This window comes from Ciona robusta, chromosome 2 (genome assembly GCF_009617815.1).
Source record: "Ciona robusta chromosome 2, ASM961781v2".
NCBI lineage: Eukaryota > Metazoa > Chordata > Ascidiacea > Phlebobranchia > Cionidae > Ciona > Ciona robusta.
The window spans coordinates 952,943-974,592 of record NC_143236.1 but is presented as its reverse complement, the minus strand read 5'-3'; the positions used below and the strand labels follow the sequence as shown (position 1 = coordinate 974,592).

The 21,650-nt window shown below is 36.3% G+C and overlaps 1 protein-coding gene and 2 long non-coding RNA genes across 4 annotated transcripts; 1 reads left to right on the top strand and 2 right to left on the bottom strand.

Annotated features, from left to right (window-relative positions):
• Positions 1-33: 33 nt before the first annotated feature.
• LOC149739549 (uncharacterized) lies at positions 34-13,798 on the bottom strand. 2 transcript variants are annotated; one of them, XM_089872220.1, is made up of 16 exons: positions 13,659-13,798; positions 6,240-9,317; positions 6,112-6,175; positions 5,794-5,886; positions 5,436-5,668; positions 4,752-5,201; positions 4,652-4,694; positions 3,987-4,233; positions 3,251-3,822; positions 3,118-3,184; positions 2,828-2,940; positions 2,542-2,665; positions 2,173-2,345; positions 1,855-2,040; positions 1,719-1,797; positions 34-1,661 (listed from the first exon to the last, which is right to left on the bottom strand). In XM_089872220.1, exons 2-16 carry the CDS (start codon positions 9,221-9,223, stop codon positions 1,303-1,305), a joined length of 5,787 nt encoding a protein of 1,928 aa, XP_089728346.1. In that variant the 5' UTR covers positions 9,224-9,317; positions 13,659-13,798; the 3' UTR covers positions 34-1,302. The 2 variants fall into 2 exon arrangements, with proteins under 2 accessions (XP_089728346.1, XP_089728347.1); XM_089872221.1 differs by having other exon boundaries at positions 3,987-4,230.
• Positions 13,799-13,823: 25 nt separating this feature from the next.
• Positions 13,824-14,713, top strand: LOC149739548 (uncharacterized). Its single transcript, XR_016384398.1, has 2 exons — positions 13,824-13,966; positions 14,417-14,713. It is a non-coding gene; the product is annotated as an uncharacterized LOC149739548 (long non-coding RNA).
• A 127-nt stretch (positions 14,714-14,840) lies between these two features.
• LOC149739547 (uncharacterized) lies at positions 14,841-16,107 on the bottom strand. The gene is made up of 2 exons (XR_016384399.1): positions 15,699-16,107; positions 14,841-15,424 (listed from the first exon to the last, which is right to left on the bottom strand). It is a non-coding gene; the product is annotated as an uncharacterized LOC149739547 (long non-coding RNA).
• Between the last annotated feature and the right edge of the window lie 5,543 nt (positions 16,108-21,650).

Sequence of the window (21,650 nt, the reverse complement as noted above, 5' to 3'; positions counted from 1 at the left end):
ATCGTGTATTATTTAAGAAATAAATGCCAATAGTTCCACCGGTGTTTCGGTTTATTCAAGTGAGAAAAAGCGACGGATCATAAACAAAGCAAGAATCTCTGAGAAAGCAAACGATATACAACAAACATAGGAAGGAAATATCTCGGTTAAACAACGTTGGTTCTTTTTAATCAAACCACACAGAAGTCCAGATGGTTGTACTGTTAATCGATATAAACAGTTCCGATTAAAACGAAAAAGACGAACCGTTTTAAAGTTGCAATGTTATGCATACACGTGTAATAGTAGGTAAAAGAATAAATTGATTCAAATTTTTAGGTGAATTGCTATTTGTTGGTACTACAAGTTAAATTGGAGCTTAAGGAACTTGCCCGAGTGACATGCGAGTGCAATTTCTTGATTTAATGGAACTCAATGCGTGTAAATTGTACTGCAGTGACATGGAACAATAGTAAGAACAAATTGTTAGCATATTATGTTGCGCCTCAGAAAAATACCAAAAGCACATGTTTCTATGTGAGATGTAGTTAATGATCTAAACTGGAATGTTCGAGATAAAACTTTTAAGTAAACGTGGTTCAGTTAACGAGCTTAACAGCCAATACGGACATATGTACGTTCGGCAAAATTACAATGGAACAATAGCAGAAGGCGGGAGACCACCGCAAGCTCGGGGTTAATCACAGCACCTGGAAAACATAATCTCAAAGCTATAGTTAGCACATCGTAGGTTAAAACGCGGGGTCGCTGAGTGAACGATTAAAACCTGCGCATGGTTTGTGTTTAGCACGAGCAAGTGAACTTCACGCTAAATAAGCGCTGGGAGTAAAAAAACAACGAAAACTGGAACCTTAACGATTGCACAGGTGACAAAGCATATTAGAAAACAATTAAATCAATAATATCTGCTTAAAGCAAAACGTAAAAACAAGGCCGACTACGACAGACGAAGGGGCGAAAAGAAACCACTTCGGGGGTATGGCGTTTCTTGGGTAGTTAGTGTCATGCTTTTCAGCACCGGTGACACGTTGTAAATATAACACCAAATGCATTGATTATGCCATTCACGCAAATAGGAATGATATCATTTGCAATAAAAAGTGATGTCTACAAGAAAATAAAAACCTATGAACAAAACCAGGAACTTGAGGAAATCTCTCAACTGTATAGGCAACAATAGGTTGGAGGTTCACACACAATATATATTTATATATAAGATAAGGGTTTTTAAGGTGGACGAGTTTCCTGTTGTACCGAGTTACCCGAGTAAACCGCATTTTGCATTATTGGATGAGGTAGCGTTCAATTACATGGTGTGACACGATATACACCAGCACTTGAACCCTTGTTTGGTGGGAGAACCGATCCGTCGATGTATTCTGCATGGACAGAGCTTGGTCTACTATCTGTTGATTGAGATTTCATTATATTTGATTCATCAGGATTGATTAAACTTGAATTTCTCCGCGATGGAACGTGAGTGACACCGTACAGAGATGATGTCGATTTTTGAAGCGATGAGTTCGTTAAGTGATTGTACGCGTGTGGTAATTTTGCCGCTTCATGGCTTAATGGTTTGGCAGCGGATGATGGAACTAAGGAGTCGCTAGGAAGAGGAGTTGATGACGTCAAAAGACGACAATCAGTTTCGGGTAAAACATCTGTGTAAGTTTAATTGTAAGTACAGCATAGGTGTATAAAGTTTAGTAAAAACTTACCAATTTCGCTTTTATCATGGTCATAATGACCAACCGCAATAAGGTGCAGATTTGACCGGAAATGACGATCAAGGTGACCCTGGGACAAGAAATATAATTACATCAAACACTAATCAACTTGTTTGGGTAACCTCACTTGAAAGCGAAAAGCAACGCGGCAAGCAAGGCATTTGAAAGGTCTTGGATTGTGCAATTCATCGGCATTATCCGTCGTGATTACGTCATCGCAACTGCCGCAGTGTGGAACGCAAGCATATTCATCGTTGCCTTCGAATAATGCACGAACTTGTGCGCGTGCTAAACCACCAGTTCCATCCAACAACTAAAGATATAGAAATCGTATCAACTAAAAGATATAGAAATCATATAAACCATAAAGGTATAGAAACCATATAAACCATAAAGATATAGAAATCATATAAACCATCTAACCACTCAGTGTATAGGTCCGTACCTCTGGCGAAGCTTTACAACTTGTCGTAACAGGAACAGTTGATGACAAGGCTCCATCAGCATGTTGAGGGGTTCTCACATCATCGTGTGCAACTCCCGGGTGTGGTGCTGGAGTACCAAGTTTGTGCATCTTCAGTCTGTTAAGCGTTTTCTTCTGCATGGCAACAGTATGGCCTGCGAGTAAAGAAATTAAATACCGGCATATGAACTTTTGGTATCAGGTATCACGGTCTACTATCTCTAGTAGGCCGTGCAGGTATAATATAAATCGAATCGGCTGTTACGTCAAAATATTGGACGTTTTGATGAAATGATAATGTTGCCATCACCAGGCTTAATGTCGATGGTAAGTTTTAAAAGTTCGTTTTACCTTTTGAACGTAGATGCTTTGCAAGATGTCCACCTGTTCGAAAGGCAACTTTACATTCAGTACATTTGTAAGGGCGCGCTGTATCGTCGCAATTTCGAGCGAGTGAAGATCCACGAACATCATCCTGTGAAATTTATGTGGTTTACTTACCATTCAAAAAACATATGTAATATCTCATATTAAAATATTTTTTGTTCAAATAAATGTGTATTTGAATTAAAACACGAGAGATATGAATGTTCGTTAACATGTAATTCAATTTTACGTATGTAATTGATTTAATTACCGAAGTAATTTGCTCTTGATCGTCGTCGCTTTCAAATACCATGGAATCTTGATATATTGAATCACTCTCATTTAGTTTATGATCATCGGAGTGGAAGGTCTGTGTTGAATCATCTGCAATTAACCAAGACTTGATTTGAATATTTTTCTAATATTTACAATGTGAAGAAAATTTTACAACATGGAGTGTGAAACATGATGAGAAAATTTGATATAAAAAATCCAAAATTAACTCAGTTTACGTAAACGAGGCATAATGACAGTCGAACTGAACTCAAATTGCTCATTTACTTGTATTAACAATGGTTGTGACGTCATCTTGGTCCTCTGTCCCTCCCTTATTGTTTGAAAGCTCGTGCTAGAAATACAAGCGCTTGGTTAGTTATTGTTTCGTAAACGCGGTGCTTTTATTACGTAGCCCTACCTCGTTTGTTTGTTGTAACATGTTCGCTTTGTATAGAAATAATTGAGATTCCCTTGATGAAAGAGCCAGCCGTCGCCAGTTGAGTTTCGCGCAAGACTTCGTGATTTCGTCATCATGTTGTAACGTTGCGTCACTACCTGAAGTCGTATCAACAGAATCGTTAACTTGATCGTGTTGCAAAGTCGACCGATGTGTAGCATTACTGTTGTTTGTTGAATATTCTTCGTTTGTTTGATTGGAAATATCGTGTGGGGAAGTTAAAGGGTGTAGAGGTCGGCTTTGCGGCAGACGATGTTTCTTTGTGGTTTGCAGCTTCGATTGGATTGCAGCGGATCGTATGACCTCAGACACAACCTCAGCAAGCGATGGACTGACTACTGACCCGCCATCTTCGTTCCCAGGCATCGTTTCGTGTTCTCCATCACCCAGCGACGTTGTGGATGGGGTGGGTGAATGAGGGGAATTGGTTTCATTCAAACTTGCTTTTCTTGAGTTTGGAGATGGGTATTGAAACACAGTTTGATTTTCACGTGTTGTGTTGGAAACCCAATGTTGCGTGCTACCAGATAACGCTGTAACATGAAAAAAATAACATTGAATGTGAGGACTTATATTAATTTTGCCTGATAAGCTGTATAGAATATATATACCTGTAGGATCCATACACGTGTACTTTCTACAATTATGGGTAATGTTTAAAACCGCACCCGCCACAAATATCTCCAAAATTACCAACCTTTCGTTTTATCTAAGTAACCATTAGAGTGGGAATACGACGACGTTGAGCTTGAGTTATTAATAGTGGAGAGAATGGGGATTGAGGTTGTAGTTTTCGTGAAGCAAGTTGTTGCGAAATCTCGACATATCTGGCAAGTAGCTTCAGGTACAAGGTCGCTACGTCCAGCTTTGATGCTGCACAATGAACAGCGACGTAACACATGATCTGACAACTCCCCACACGTCTTGCTTGGATGCACAGCCTGCTTGAATATAAACTATGATATTAAAGTCGTATCCAATATACGTAGTGAGAATGAGTGTTACTCATTTATTCTTAAATGGTGCGGCACTCTATAGACTCCTACAGTTACACGGGAGTCTTATTTTAAACACATTGCTTACGACGTTACGAGTGTTTACTATATTGCAAATTTGCAGGTTATTTTTTTATAGATTATACATTTACTCAAGACCCTTGAATTGACGACGTTTAACGGATGCACGAGCCCACAATGGTAGCAGCATCGAGGTTCGAACTCGTTGTCTTTTTATTACGAGGTATGGGCCCTAATTAGTGTGGTTATGGTGCCAGCGGTGGTAAACAAATGATGTTTATGTCTCTGTTATCGTCGCATCATAAAACAAACGTTTTAAACCATAAAGGCAAACAAATATAATTACCCTTATAGCTTGAGGGAGCGATTCTTTTGCGGAATCTTCACCCCTGAAAGATAAAGAACGTGAACGTTTTATCAAGTGAGACAAAAGTTGAATATTATACCGAGGGGAATCATTTGACTTCTCCATCGGCTCATTATCATGCTCAGTGTGGGTTATATGTGGGGACTTTTCGCAGATGGAAACAACATCAATGTAACTTGACTCCGGTTCATCGTTATTTCCATCGACATTATCAGCACAATCATTGCTGGCAACATCTGATTCTGTCGGCTTTAAACTGTCGCTAGTTTCAACTTGTCTACGTGGAGTGCTGCTGGCGTAACAACATGAAGTATAGATACAACACGCTGAAATATCCGTAGTCGGTATGAGCAGTTTGGGGACAAATATATCGGAACCCTCGTCCGCTTCAGAACAATTGAGATCGTCAATAGCAGGTTGCTTGGTGTCGGAGCTTGACTTCCACGCTTTGTTTGTGTCTGTAACGATTAACTTCTCCGCTGCTTTTGCGGTTACGATAACTCCTTTCCTGAAACCTTCCTTCGACCGCCTGCGGCAAATCGTGACAGAGTGAATTACATTAGATCTGCTATTACTACAAATGATCGACCAAAACGCCAGTCAACAAGGTCTAAATATGGTTTTTCAAGGTTTTCATTAACTTTTCATCAGATAAGTTGATATACGATAACACTTATACATGGTATTGCCAAAACATAAATACAATAAAACAATCAATTAACAATAGGAAACATTCAGTAAAATTGGGATGAATTGAACTAACCTGCAGCAGTTTAATATATCCGTTACTGTCATATCAGGAGGCATTAGGATTGGTTCCGATACCGCCCATTGGCTGTACATTGAAAGCGGTGTGTCACCCTGCTTTGTTACCTCTACATAAGTGGGCTGGGGGCTGGTGATGCTGCAATAAGTTGAATGCACTTCAGATCCAAGTGTCGGGTGCATGTGTGGGTATAAGAGGCGGGATATTCGAACCCCATGCGGACTGTCGAGCTGCAAAAAATCATGTTTAGTAAAATACGGCGATTTTATGTTTAAAATCATTCCAGCTAAAATAGTAAAGAAAGGGGAAACGAGGAAGCAAAAAAAGTAGGTAAAATAAAAAGGGGTCAGTATACCTTTGTTTCAGTTGAAACAATGTCTATAGTTGACGAAGGAGAAACCAACAGCTCGGTGGTTGTGCTGTTCACATCGCTTGTGTTAATACGATCCTGATTTGTAGGGAAATATTAGAACAAAGATCGGAAAAACAATGAAGAGAAATCAACAACGTGAGGGTGGTTGTTTAAACACACACGCATACTAAGATCGTAGAAAAATATCCCATCATTTAACAAGTGTGGCCGTTAAACTAAACCTAAAAGGAATGTATGAAACACGACTGCTCATAAACAATTGAACGTTTATTACTTTTAAGGATTGTGTTGAATGATTACCTGCACATTTTGCGCTCTTTCTTTTTCTTGAAGTAAATCATGAGGCGAAATTGTGGGTGGTTGACTGAAACAAATCCTAGTTAGCTTTGAATAAAGCATGACGTATAAATGACGTAAATCGTACTAACCTTTTGTTCAGCGGTAAGGCTTCCATGGGAGAATTGGACCTGTCGCTTTCATTGTTGTTGTTATTGACGTCAACTGCAGAATCTGCTTTTGTAAGTGGCTTGTGTATATTTACTGTCTCTTCGCGAGTATGTTTGGGCGGAACAATGGTCGATTCTTTAGGAAAATAATGTTGTTGCGACGATCGATCGCTTGAAATTTGCCCTCCTAGTGAAGATGAACCGAGCCAAGAGAAATCGTTTCGCAGCTCTGGAATTCGGTTTACAGCTAAACCATTGGGTGGGTACATTGGCAGCATGACTGGTAGTGACGGTCTTCGCACGTGTTGAGCGAGAGGTGACACATCAACTGAACTCCTACGTAATTTATCCAGGTGGCTAACGTAGCAATTCTTCTGCGCCTGATGCCACTGTTTCGCCGTTGGTTCCTTCGGTACTGACAGCGTCTGTGGTTTCGTTATTAAGCCCATGTCTTGCAAGTTACGTAAACTAATTTGATGCAGAAGTAATTTGTAATTGCTTCGGGGAACCGACGATTCGGCGAAATGAAATAAGTCGTTAGTAGAGGTGTTACCTTCACTGATGGAGCGCCATTGTTGACCGTTTCGCTCAGATGACATGGTGGTAGGACTTGGTGGGAATTGTTCGTCTTCGCCAGCAATACTTATGTCATTAAGTTTTTGTGGGGAATCTTTTCCGGTGCAACCATGTTCCGATTCCGTTTTTTTATCATCGTCATTATGTCGCATTAGATGCATATGACGTTTATTGGGAGGGAGTTTGTTTGTAGGAATTGTATTCACGGGTTGTTTGTTTCCTTCTGATATTTCTTTGTCATCTGTTGATCCGGTCTGGGTAGTTTCTGTATCTGGATGTTGTATTGGGTATAACGGATGTAGTCTTTCGGCTTCTGCAATCTTAGTTCTGTAAATATCAGCATACGATTGGTTCATAGACATAGTTTCGATTGAATGTGGCGGTAAACTGGATGTTACGACACAGTGTGCTTGGCTACTACTTGTTACAAGTGAACTGTTGTTATGTGGTTTCAATACATTACGATTATAAGGAACACGGGAAATATCAGGTTTGTTGCTCGAACAGAAAGATTGCTCTTCTCCAAAACCAGCCCGCCTGTTCTTATACTTGCAGTAAACCTGTTTATGGATCATGTAGTTTTCTTCTTTTCGGTACCGAACACCACAATCGCTGCATTCAAAGAATGTCCGTTTTGGTTTCTTAGCATCAGTAAATGTTGGGCCGGAAAAAGAGTTTCTTTTACCAAGAAATCGGTTTGAAGCAGGCCCATTGTCATTGCTACTGAACCGAAAATGGTTCTCGTAGTTTTCCATCGAGTGTTTTCTAATTCCACTACCAGGTGCTCTGGTCAGTTCAATCATCTTGTTGTATTCAGCGGTTGATATGCCTGGCGGTTTAACGTCAGGTGATGGATAACCGTCTTGTGCAAATGTTTGTTGGACCACATCACCGTACATCTTATTTAAACCGTTTTCTTCCCCATTAGGATAGGAGCCTTCACTAACATGTCTTCCAGCTATGGACGCTGCATAGGATGAAAGTGAGGCTGGATCTAAACTGTTTCTACGAAAGACACGGCGCGGTTTCACACGCTCTAGAACGGGGTTAAGCAAAACCTTTTCGTTGTTAGAAATTAATTTTGAAATGTGTTGTTCTATAGACTTCGCGTTAATTCGGTTTCCTGATCCTTTATCATCGGTCTCTTGTTTCTCGGATACGGAACTGCGACGGGATGCATGGCGGTAAGAGTTCGGATCTAAAGCTTGTTCTGTATGTTCGGGTAACGCGGCACATGAAGGGCCACTGCTTACAGTTGATTTAGCAAGTCTGTTGTATGGGTGGGGAAACTTGAAGTTTTTTCCAAGGCTAATTATTGGGGCTGAAAGGCGACGCTTTATCGGATCCGTATGTCTGGAGTTTGCACTGAGAGGATCTAAGTGACGATGAAGCATTTTAGAATTAACGAGGTCGTTGCAGTTCTTGTCATGAACCGGCATTGTTGGAGATGTACCGATGTTGTTGTCCAAAGCAGCATTCATTGCGGCGCCGGGAATAAAAGGAAATCTTGTGGAAAGCAAGTTCGGGGATCCAACCGAAGGAAAACCAACGTAAGGGTTGTATCCAGGCGGCATTACCGCATTAACATTGGCGGGCACAGTTACCGATGGAAAAACGCCATTTATTCCCAATAATCCTGAGTAAGGCAGATATGGGTTAATCACGTTGTATGTATTCGGAAATTGGGGTAAACGGATTGAGTTGATTGACTGAGGCACGCCAAAGGCAGGTGTTGAACCAGGCGGGTAAACGGAGCTTAGTTCTGGTCGAAATCCATTGGCTGGTAAGGAAGGGAAACTTGACAACATAGCAAAGTTTGGCGTGGGAATTGGGAACTCTGATGATGATACATGATCTGTACTTTCACTTAATCTAGTTGGTTCCGTTGCCTGAGATTCTGCAGAAAATGCAGAAATACGGTCCGACTGTTTGAGATCAGGTGAGGCATGCAATCCATTAGCTAAATGCCGTTTCATTATGTGGCAATGCAACTCAGCGATGGTCTTGCACTGTAAACCACAGGCAACACAACGGAGATCAAACACATTTGTTCCTTCTACAGATCCAAACACCGGTACAGCTGGTGGAGTAAGGGTGCTTTGTGTATGACTTGCTGGCGATATAAAAGGAAACATGAGAGGTGATGAATATGCCTGGAGATTCAAACCATTCAGTGGGTTTGTGACGTTTAAGCATGAAGAAAGACTATAATCAGGACCTTTGCTTTCGATTTCGGTGGTCTGCTCACAGTTTTGTGCATGTGGATTAAACGATGACGTGTTTTTGGCGGAGTTGAAAGAAAATTCAGCGGCTTGCCGCTCTCTTTCAATGGCGGAGAGAAGCATGTTCATCCCATTACTGCACAGTTTATTTGAATCATTCCTTTCCATTCCGTGAAAGAAGTGTTAAAGTAAGGTGGGCGAACATATTGTTCTACAAATTCAACAGCCCTAGTTCAATATATCAGCGTCAGGGGGCGATAACCTGCAAATAAAAAAACTACTAAACTTTTATGGAACTTTTATGGAACGGAAACAGAAATATAATGAAGCAACCACAAACAAGCAACATTATCTAAATTAACTAATTTAAACGTAGCAAAGCAATGGTAAACACTAAACAACTGCTTTAGTTTATTTGCAATAGAAAACCCTGCAAAAAAAACAGCTTAAAACTTAATACACAGTAACACAATGTACATTTATTTTAATTATCTTTACTGTAAACAAATTACAGCTGTTTACTATGATCTCAATGAAAAAAACAGAAAAGAATAAATCATTCGTTGCAAAACTAATTGTCAAAATTTATCTTATATTTTGTTATTGAAAAACCGCCTCTACGCAATTGTTTCTGGATAACAGATTGAACACATAGAGCAACAAAACTTCGTCTAACTGCGAACTCGTTCTACAGAGCCAGGAAGCAGTTAGACTACGTCACGAGCCTGAGGAAGCGACGTGACTGTTATTGTCCGCCTTTTTTGTAATTTGACGTGGCTTCTGCATTGTAAGCCAGTGATTCTTAGTTTATACTACAACACTTTAACCAACACGCCACCACGGGCATAAGCAAGTTACCAAGCGTGTTGTTATTGAGGTATCCGACTTGACACACAGACTGACGTTAATTATGTATATTATTCTGAATTCGTATCAAAATATTACTTTATATTACAAAGCGTATTTAACGTATTATTTTTGCCGAACAACAAAGGTGTGTGGGATACATGGTTATATACACCCTACCGCATGTGCATGGGTAATACCGCTACACTGCGTAATACGAAAAAACGACGTCAGACCGGAGCAAAAGGAAATAGTAAGGAGAAAAGAAGAGAATAACCGAAGAGGAGCAATACGAGATGGATCTGTGAGATCATAGTATCCGGCGTTAGGTTCGTATTTCACACAGGATACATCGTCAGAAGGTTTGCGTTTGTTCCGTAATTGATTGTTTAATGCTGCATGCTCAGCAAACGCGGTTCGAGCAGTAGTGGTGTACTGGTGTACAAATATAGATGGTGGCCCATGGCAATTCCAATATATCTTTATGTACAATTGTACACCAAACTAACACTTATATTCTCCAACAAACCATAAAAATTGCTTTTTAGTACAATAAACTAAAAATTTAGATTAAAAGTTAAAAACAGAATCTTTTTAAGATTGAAAAATACCGTCCATTGGCATCTATAACACCAATAGATGTTTTTTTAGGACCGTATAAAAGGTTTGGCAGACTTAAGCAATATTATCACAAAAGCAAGACTTCACCGGTAGTCGGCCTACATAAAGTTTGTGTACAGCAGATGGCTCTAGTAACATTACGTAAGAACATATTTCGAAAACAATAAGACGGCTTAGTTGGTTTCGCTTGAACACGGGAGAATAAAGGTGTCGGTTTCAAACGATGAAAATTAACAAATACCAAATAGTGTTTTATTAGAGTAAAGGGAACAATGAGGTTTTATATACGTAACAATGAACTACGGAAGCCTGGGTGGTTGCGGTCAGTTAGGAATGATTCGCGAATCAGACAAAAGTGCAATACATTCCACAATGCTTACGCAACAGAAGGACCGCGTAAAAGCTTCTTACGTAAGAAGAAACATACTATATTTCCACGCGACTTATGGGTATAGCTATAGTGATAGGTGACTTTTGTTGTGGACATCAAAAACTAAACCACAAAAATATAGAATTCACGTTATAGAAATACTTTCACCTAAGTATAAAACACAATTATACGCGGAAAATAACATCTGCACTAAACCAGCCGGTTCATGAAAAAAATAATAGCAAAACCACTGATTCGGTGGCAGTCTATATGCATCTGGTCTTTATTGATTATAAATACTAAGCCAGATGCCAGAACACAGAAACATCATGCAAGACGTAAGCTGTACTTTTCAAAACAGATCATATAAATAAGCTTCTACCTAAACTCCTAAAGCAACCTCAACAACCAATATAATAGCACCACCACAAAACAAAATGTGATTGTTCATCACGAATTCTATCCTTTCGCCTCGAGACAGAGCGATCGCAACCTTATGACGTCAAAGTCAGACGCTTTCCGAAAGCTGTCTCGCGCCCGCGTCTGCCTATGACGTAAGAGAAGGCGAAAACCAATCGTATTTGTTAAGTGTGTAAAAATGCGGGGACGGTCTAGCGTGATGATTACAAAACACACAAACAAAGATTGCTGACACTTTTTTCTTTAATCCAAACCAATAATATTATTACGAAGAGTTAACAGCTATAAATTGGAACAACAATCTTTATTTAAAATTTTAAACTAATATTTTCAAAACATTAAACAGATATATATATACAGAACTGTGCAATAAACTTGCTTACAAAAAGCATAATATATTTATTGAGTAGTGGTTATCATGACGTTTAAATACAAATGAAAAAGGTATATTTATAAACATCAAAAACACAACTACTAACCAAAATATTACATATCATGTATGAATCCAAAAACTTCACCACTGTAATACAAGACCCAATAGTAGGTATGCAAGATCCCTCAAGGCAAACAATTATGTTGATAGTAGATGGTTGCTCGGAAAGTTTACATATTTTCATCATGCCTCAAACCGTATTAGTATAATATATCATCTAAGTTTTTAATGAAACAGAATTATACCTTAGAATCATTTTACAAACTTTAAGTGGTATTTAAAATATGCAACCTGCCAACCTGCAGCACTGATTTAAACGCTGCACAGATACAACCGAATACAAACTAGCGTGAAATCTATAAATATAAACTTTAAAAAAATGGTGATAACGATAAGCCTTTAAGAAAGCTCAAAGCTAAAGCTGCAAAAAAAAATATTGCAAGCAGGTGATGGCAGCTATTCAACTTTTTAAAATACATATTGATTGATTTGACACTCAAATTATTACGTACAGATTAATAATACAGATTTAATTTGAATGAAAATGAAAGTCACTTTAATTCCTTATTTATCTGTAAAAAAACTCTAAAAAAAACAAATGAAAAGCTTCTCATATTTTGATTGAGTTTAATGGCATGAGAAATGTTATATATTGTTATACACAAATTTTTTTAACTGCAAAGTTTATTTGTTTTAATATTAGCTAACCATCAAAGCAGTCTGTATATAAAACACGTGTGTCACTAGTCCACTACATTGTCAGTCCAGTGTATGTACCATCCATTATGCATTATAATGGTAATTAACCTGTTCACAGTTCAAACTATCTGTTAATGCGACAATTAAAAAGCATATTTAACAACATGAAAGCATACAAGTTTGTTTCGTTGTTTCTAACAAAATTTGTAGTCAAGTTGATAAAACATCCTTATTGGCAAAACAAATAAAAATTAACTTTTGTACAAAAACCTACTATATGTGTATATATGTTTTTCTTTACTGTATATTAACTTACAGGCTATTCTTTTTACCTGATTTTGTTTAAAATAGAACTTAAAAATCAAACAAATTTCTACTATTTAGTGTTTAGATGGTTCAATTGTGTATTAAATGCCGAATCTCAAAAATAGTAATTACTAACTATAGAACATCCCATCTGGACACAATTTCTACTAAAGCAAGTTACCAAGAAAGTAAATTACCCAGAAAACCACAGTGGAGTGAAAACATTAAATAGTGTACTACAATACATATATTTTAAAATCAGAAGAAACCTCAATAATATATATATACCCAAAATACTGGTGACATTCTTGCTATCCAGTCTACAGAATACGGCAGTTACTTATAAAATCCCTAACATACTAAATAAAATTTATAGGCGCACAAGTGCAACTGTCAATAAGTTCTTTTGCATCAGAGCAGGCAAGCCAAACATATTCCCAATGACATGTTTTATTAATTTATATATAGTTTATATAAGCTACTGTTATTTTATTCTGTTAATTCTGCTACCAGGCATAATAAAAACACAATTTTGGCAGTCCCTTTAACTAGTGTTCGCTATGTCTGCTATCTTTCCTATAGACCTATGACTACATCTACATGTCCTCTATATCTTATATGGATCAGGCCAGCATGGATTTTGACCATTATGATATATGGTACACAGTGGACACTGGGCATAGCGGATAATGAACAAAGTGGACCCTCACTTATTAAAGAGACCCTTGTTTTGGTTCCTTCGGTATAAAAACGTTATTTAAGTGCTCGAGAAGAAACCTCTCTTAATGTAATCTGGAAACATTAACTAACCCCTACAACCCTATTGCTATTATTCTAACACGAGGTTTACAACATACAACAACCCCATGTATATGATGTATATATGCAAGAATAACACACGTACATACCTGAAACCAATTGTGATGACGGTAATTGTATCATTTGCCCAAATTTCACGTAACACAAAAAATCTTTTAATTGAACTTGGCTTTACACAAAGTCCATATAAATCAAATTTTGCTTTACAAGTTTACACAGACATTAACATTATTGTGGTTTTACTACTTCTCACTGAGCTATACATATAACTAGAGAGCGCGACTCAATCACACTCAATGGCAGCAGTGAGCGAAAATAGGACACGCTTGAGTGATTCAGTTTGAGCCCCAATTTAGACAGCGGGAAAGGCAGTTTGTGTAGATATAGTCGAAAGAAAGTAAGTATAAGCAGTTTTTCTTCGTTTTAAAGATTTAAATAGTAAAGTAAATGCGTTACTTTTTAATGGCTAAGCACATGGCCGGTTTACATTACCGCTTTTTCGCGCTAAGTGGTAAAATTAAAGTAGTTCATGTATGTTAGGAATTAATGTGTGTAAAGAGTTTTTAATTTAAAATTGCAGGATTGACTAAACAAATGTAACCAGTAACTATTACACTATATAGGTAAAATTGATAAATATTTAATAGAAGATGTGGTTAAATTACGAACTGTTTTGAAGATACTGTTTAACAACTGCTATAAATTAATAATGTAATTACTTGATGTCTTAAGTGTAAAAATAAACCACAATTTGTATGCCATTTACCTTACTAGTAACTTAGTAAGTAGTTATATACACCAGATTAGCCATAACTTGCAATCAATAAACTCTTGTTCTTCTTTACAGAACCCCAACCAATACAACAAAGCCAAGTTTTCCGACAAAAGAAACCGATTTTAAAAGCTTAAAAATAAACTTTTCGAGCTGCTAAAAGAGACTTCCAAAACAATATATTAATACATTGTGATGTGTAATGACAACACAAAACTCTAGTTCTTCTATTTCTAATGCACAGTATTTTACACAATGACATTGTTTCGCATTGCTAATTTTCTTATCTTTTCTGTCTTTATTTTCAAAATATCAGTGACTGACATTATCTTATAAATGTGAAAGAAATAAACATGAAAAACATGAAGTGAATTGTATGTGTGTTAAAAAAGGATTTTTTTTTGTTTCCGACTCTTCCTGTAATGGGTTGTTTAACCAGTATTGCTGGTTATTCAATGGGAAAATGTAATTTGGAACTTGGTAAAAAAATACAAAAGAATATAGATCGGCTAAGTCTTGTTAAAATAAAACTAAAGAAAAATCACGAAGACTGGAAAATAAATTTTAACATTAAAAGAAGCAATTGGTGCAATAAAGAAAAATATTATGATTAGTGAGAATTGTGCTAATATGCTGCAGAAAAATTTTGGTGAAGTGCCAAAATAAATTTTTAAAAGGATAGTTTTAAATCCGGAATGGGAAAAGTTTATCCGAAAGAATTGAAGGCATTTGCACTTATGCTTCAGTTTTATTCAACAAAAGCCTAGCTTCATGTTCGTTCGACGATGTTTCGGATTAGCTCTGCCTCATCCAGCACAAATTCGGAAGTGGTATACGAAGGTCTCAGCTGAATCAGGTTTTACTGAGATTGCATTTGTAGCTATAAAAGCCAAAGCTACATCCACACAACCACACAACAACCAGTCATGGGATGCTACAAAATACAGAGGGTTTGTTGATCTTGGTGAGATAATGAATTGGATGACTCATCTCCTGTAGCCAAAGAAGCTCTTGTATTAATGGCTTTGGGTGTCAATCAGTCTTGGAAAGTTCCGCTTGGATACTTTTTTGTTGTTGGTCTTTCTGAAGAGGGGCGTGCAAATATAGTTAAAGTTTACATGGTTTACTAAATGCCAAATGGAATAGCATATGCAGTACTACAAAATATAAATTTATTGAAATGGTTCAGATGCCTGGACTCACACATGTTCGACTGTACTGTTACAGATAACTATGTTTTTGGTTTAGTCAAATTAATTGCAAAAAATACTGCAGTATTCGCCTTCACCATCTGGGAAAAAATTTACAGCAAAGACGTGTGGGCACAAAATAAGAAAACAACTTATGAAGAGCATACTTTTTCAAAACCAATTAGTTCCAACTCAAGTTCTTCTGTTTGACTTTTTTCTTTGATTTTTCTTCTTTTTTTATTGAAAATCTTTGTAAATACACCAAATTTCCATTTTCAATACAGATTCGTGAATGATTTTAACAGCATCAAGCATACTATTACTCGTAAACACAAAAAATCAATCAGCGCACACCTCTCAACGTTGCTATGATGCTACGTATGGGGACAAAACGTGTGCAGTCAAGCGTGCCCAAATGGCGACATAAAATTTGCCAATGGCGCTATCTAGTTATATATATGATATCTATGCTACTTCTACGTTTAAAAAATGTTGTTACTATTTTATGGCAACAAGAGAGCCAACATGTGTGCGCATGAACTTTTTGTGCACGTAAGTGGTCATGTCGATTCTTTTTCGTCGAACAGTTGTTCAAAGCCATTATTGTTACATAATTGTTACACCAAATACCATACTATAATGTATAATGTAGGTAACATTTAAACAACTATAGCAGTATTACTTTGTGTTATTTATGTGCATTCCTATTTATAAATTCATTAATTAATCAAAATTAACAATGATTTTAAACTGTCCCGTCCTACCCTGTTTGTTTTTGAATTTGTAAAATTACACCTGTTATGTGACTCGTGAAATAACTTCTCGTGTGTTTTAATATTTTTTTTTTAATTGTTGTCAATTAATTTCGTGGTGTCACCCAAAACCATCATGTATTTTGAATTGGGAAATATTGTACATTATGTGCTTAAGTGTCCCATCTTTCCCAACTCAAATATATACATATAGTTTTTTTTATGTCAAATAAACTAGCACGGCCTGTTAAGGTCGGTAGAATATCTACAAGTCGCAGAATTCTTTTAATATAAAATATTTTATTTTTTGTCCAATATTACTCCACTTTGTATCTGTGTAGGTTTTATTGGGTTTGCTTTTAATTAAAAAAAATACACCTCAGGAGTAATTTAAATATAATAAACCGATTTAATAACAAGAATTCAGCCAAGGGAACTTAAAGATAAACCATAAAGTAAGTTACATTCATTCATTCACAAAAATTATCAATTGATGTTCTAACAATACTGACTGAATAAATGTAACTTGTAACTGTAATTTGCTTTATTATCGCGTGGCCGGAAAACAACAATGGATTTACAGCACTGATGTTCTGCTTCAAAGTGTTCAACGTCATGTTATTTGCGTGTTTTTCTAATAATAAATTCATTTAATAATCAAAATAAACAAGGATTTTAAACAGTCCCGCCTTTTACCCCGCATGTTTTCGGAATGATAAAATTACACCCGTTGTGCAATTTTCTAAATAACTCGTGTGTATTAATTATTAAATGTAACAAGTATACTATAATCCGTGATAACACTCAAAAACCGACATATAGTATGTTGGGGGGAGACGGGTTGGGGGAAGACCTTTATAGCACAAAATGTCCCAATATCCGTGTTTTAAAAAAGTGACAATGGTATATAAGAGTCGTGAGGATACGGTTTTATATTTTTTTAATTGTTCTTTGTTTACTACGGAATGGCACGAGAAAATAGAATGATTAGGTGTTCCATATTACCCCACCATACTGTATATTTTGATTTTGGGAATATTGTGCAATATATGTGCCTAAGGGACCAGTTTTACCCCACTCTACTAACTGTGAATAATTTTTAAAATAAATATTCACATTTGAAATCGCACATTTATAGCAAGTAAATATCCATAATTTTGTTCTATGTTCAAACGCGATAAATCTAAACAGTTTGTTAAATCTTAATTATTTGATCGTACTTAAAACATTATTTATAACCACGCATGGTTTTATTAAACGTATAGGCCTATTGAACAAAATCACCCGAATTAACGAAAAATTAATGATTACAGTGTTCCAAGCCAGGTAAACTTTACCGTTAGGAACCCCTTAGTAAACTCAGTAATCGGTACATGTTTTGGTTTTGTTTACGTTATGGCGAAAAATAAGAAGAAAAAAAATAGTCAAGTATTAACTTTCCCTATCTATTATTAAAATATATAAATACAAAATATTTCTTTTGATTGGAGCTATATGCGCTCTTGTACATTCTTGTTCAGTTTTAACTATTGCATCAATTGTATTTATGATCAGTTGAGGAAACAAAAGAAATTGTTCCAAATAAATGGTCCTTCTTGTTTTGTCTAATTTGTCACCCACACAATAAAGTTCTAAAAGATGCTCAATAATAATATCTTACAAAGTTATACATGCGGTCAACTTGAAGGCGTGTGCGAGGTGTGTACAACAGAACACTCGTGTTATAAAGGTTGTCGTTGCCCACAACATAAGGGTAAATAAGTTAGATTAATGCATGGCTTATTCATTCACAAGCAAAATAGCCATCCATGTTTTTTATAGTTCCTCGAGTTAAATCATTTTTGAAGGCCTCTTCGACCACACCTCTTGTAGCTAATCATTGGCCTCACTTCATCTTTCCTGAGGACTCTTAAGTAACTTTCCTTGCTATTTCAAGTCATGAGTTTCATGTTAGAGTGTCGTACGTTGCAACTGTAGTAGGTATATAGTAGGGTGGGGTAAGACGGGACGCCGTTCTATTTTATTACAAGTCCTATTTGGTAGTAAATAAAAATACATTCAAATAATTATCAAAGCGTATTCTTATAGACTCCTATAGACTTGTGATAATTTTTTTAAACAAGATAATGACATTTGAATAATATTTGCTGAAGGTATTCCGTCTTTCTCACCCTACAAAATGAAGTTAATAAAAGTGATTTTGAAATGAAAGGTTTCGATTTTTTCTTAGGACTTTGAAACAGAAAAATAATATTTACGATAGAACACTGCATTTTTGATTTCCTAAAAGGCATTAAAACAAGTGAATATGAAATATTAAGACAGGAAAATACTCTTCAGTTGAGCATGTGTTTTCCCAACAACTAATAATTTGAACACGAGTTAAAACGCTAAAATAACAAATGACAGATATAAACCGCTTTGTTGTTATTTCGTATTACAACGAAATTTAACAAAGGTTTTCTATGTCCGGCCGACATCCGTGTTGGAGTCTTTTTACAGCGCACTTAAAAAATAGAGTGTTATAGAGAGTAAGTGTTAGTGGTTATATTAAAACATATGCTACAATGTTAACTGGAAATTATTTAACTTCTGGCGACCATATGGCAGTCTCACTATTCAAAATTATGCTCGAATAAGAAGTTATCGCCGTACGACCAATTGTTTTTTAGAATATAGACATAAACAGGTATACTAACTCACCGAATAAGTAACCGTACAACTTTCAATCTGCGTATATGGCTTAGTTTAGAGATAAAGTGAAGCTCATGCAGTGGTAAAATTATTTAAAAGTTTTTGCGTTTCTTTTTCAATGTTGTTTTTGTAAATTCACTATAGATTCCAATTGTCTGTGGTTTATAGATGAATATATTTGTTCAGTTAAGTACGTCACGTTCGTACCCCGGCATAATGTAGAGCTTATAAACGCTGTTTAAACAACAGGTTTACTATGCAAACACATGCTCGTTTCATTACAGTCTCAAAATCTCATACTACATGTTTTAACTGATGACTGAAATTATTGAGTTTTTTGTTCGCAACGTAAATGTTCGATAAATATAACGGAGCTATAGAACAATTAACATGCATACCATTTGCAACAATAAGTCGAGAGAAGAAACAGAGTGTTAAAAAAATTAAAAATCAAGGTTTGCTACGGTCGCGCTTGTTTTTATTTGCTGATATATAATCTATGTTGTTATTTAGGCTTTCAAATATGAAGCTTATGGTGAGAGATATTGTTGCTAAACTCATATATAGTTTTGTAGGGTAAGACATGACACCTTTAGCACTTAACATCCAAATATCCCGATCGTGTTTTAAACAATTAACAACGGTCTATGGGAGTCGTGAGGATACGGTTTTATAATTCCTTGAATGTTCTTTGTTTACTTCCAAATGGCATGTGTCGCGTCTTCCCTCACCCAACTATATAAAAAATGTATAGTAAGGTGGGGGAAAATAGGACACCTTTTTATTATATTTTCCCGTCTTATTTGGTAATAAACAAAGTACATTCAAAGATTTATTAAACCGTATCCTCATGACTCCATAGACAGTTGTTATTGTTTAAAACACGATCAGGATTTTTTAAATATTATGTGGTAAAAGTGTCCCGTCTTCCCCCACACTGTTACTTATCATTAGCACTGATGTAATCTAGTTGCATCTGGGAACAAAAGAATAAAGGTGTGAGCAAACACATGTTATAAATTGATGGGATCTCGTTCTAGGTCAAGGCAAACAAAAGTTTTGTGTCGTGTCACGTCCTCGCTCATGTACTTCAAGTGTATGCAGGGAAATGTCGGTCAAATTTGACTTACCTAATTACTTGACCTACAAAGCTGTGTATCTGAAGTAAAAGTTTTACAAGAACAAAGATTGGACCACAGAGTTGATATGGCCGCATGTTTAGCTCTTATTTTGTTAACAGATATAGCAACTACATTTCCAAGCAGTGAAGAAGTTTTACAGGTCAGTTTATTGTTAGTTTAGAAAATATGAAATTGACGATAATTTGATAACATCTGGTTCGTATCAAACTTTAGCCGAATGAGAGTTATTCAAAGTGTCAATACTGATTCCACAGCTGCAGCTTTTGTGTTGGTGCCGAGAATAGGAGATGGCGCGAGGTGTAGACCTACGCAGCGTATAAATCATTAACAATAGCCTATATGTGCGACTACGCTACAACAATTGAGTTTTAAAAAGATTTAACATTTAATTGGCTTTTAAGGTCTTTTATAAGAATTGAGCACTCGTAGTTGTATGTGTGTTGAACTGTTTTTGGTGGGTAAAATTTCGGTGTGTATCTCTAGCGCTGTATATACTACGATATATAGTTCTCAGTTTGCTGCTTTGCTAACTTTATTGTTCTATTTCAGTCTCACATGGTAAAGCAAAGTTTGAAATTGAATTACGTCCGGTAACTTATTTCTGTGATCATTTCTATTCGTTGTGGTTTGCGGAATGCGTTGCATGCTGTACTTGGGATTTATCTAGAACATGTATAAAACAGGAGAGATTTATATATCAACTTCTATCAAAATCTTCAAATATAGATAGTTGGTATAATATCAAGCGACACAATAGCGTTAAACACAAGATAATTGCAGTGTTTAGTACAGACAGGTTGTGAGTTGGATCTAAGTATACGATTAGTGATGCTTACGTTTGTTCGCCCAGCTAATTTACTTTTCCCTAACGTGTGTTGATAGGCTATTAGGTTTAATGCAATGTATATGCACGTCAGGTACTTTTGGATAGCGTATAAACTTAACTACTACATAAATGACCCAGTGTTGTCTTTCAGCACAGGAGTTTACTACGTAACGTTATATTTACACATTATTATAATATTAGTAGGCCCATTTCTCATATATATATATCTATATATGCAACAGGTATAAAAAAAAGATAAAAAGAGAATAACGTCATTTGTATTTAAACTTTATTGCGGCAGGTTATTTGTAAAACGTTTGTACGACAAATTTAGGCAGGTTTAATTAGTATGTACTCCGAGGTGTTTTTTTGAATCAAACTTTGAATATTTCCTACTAAAGGAAGCTGTGACTAATCTTTACTTCGTAATGTTCATTGCTGTGTTAGTGTGCTGGTTAATACGCATTGGTCGGTTATTAATTATCTAAATACTTTACTATGTTGCTTGATTTTTCTTTTTGAAATTGAATATTTAATCCATAATCGATGTAATGCAGCATAGCTTTGGTGCGCAAGATTACCAATAAATTTATCGAAAAAATAGTAATAAGGCAACGATCCACTTCGGTTGTCGTTAACGACCAACGTCATGCGCTGGATCGATTCCAAGCATATAGTTTCTCTCTTAAACTAAATACGGAGACG

Excerpts from the sequence above, each read along its gene's own strand:
- LOC149739549 (XM_089872220.1), bottom strand. The coding sequence starts at position 9,223 with ATGGAAAGGAATGATTCAAATAAACTGTGCAGTAATGGGATGAACATG. Across the intron at positions 5,202-5,435 it reads GATATATTAAACTGCTGCAG|GCGGTCGAAGGAAGGTTTCA; the intron begins GTTAGTTCAATT and ends GATTTGCCGCAG. Across the intron at positions 2,666-2,827 it reads ATCAAGAGCAAATTACTTCG|GATGATGTTCGTGGATCTTC; the intron begins GTAATTAAATCA and ends TAAATTTCACAG.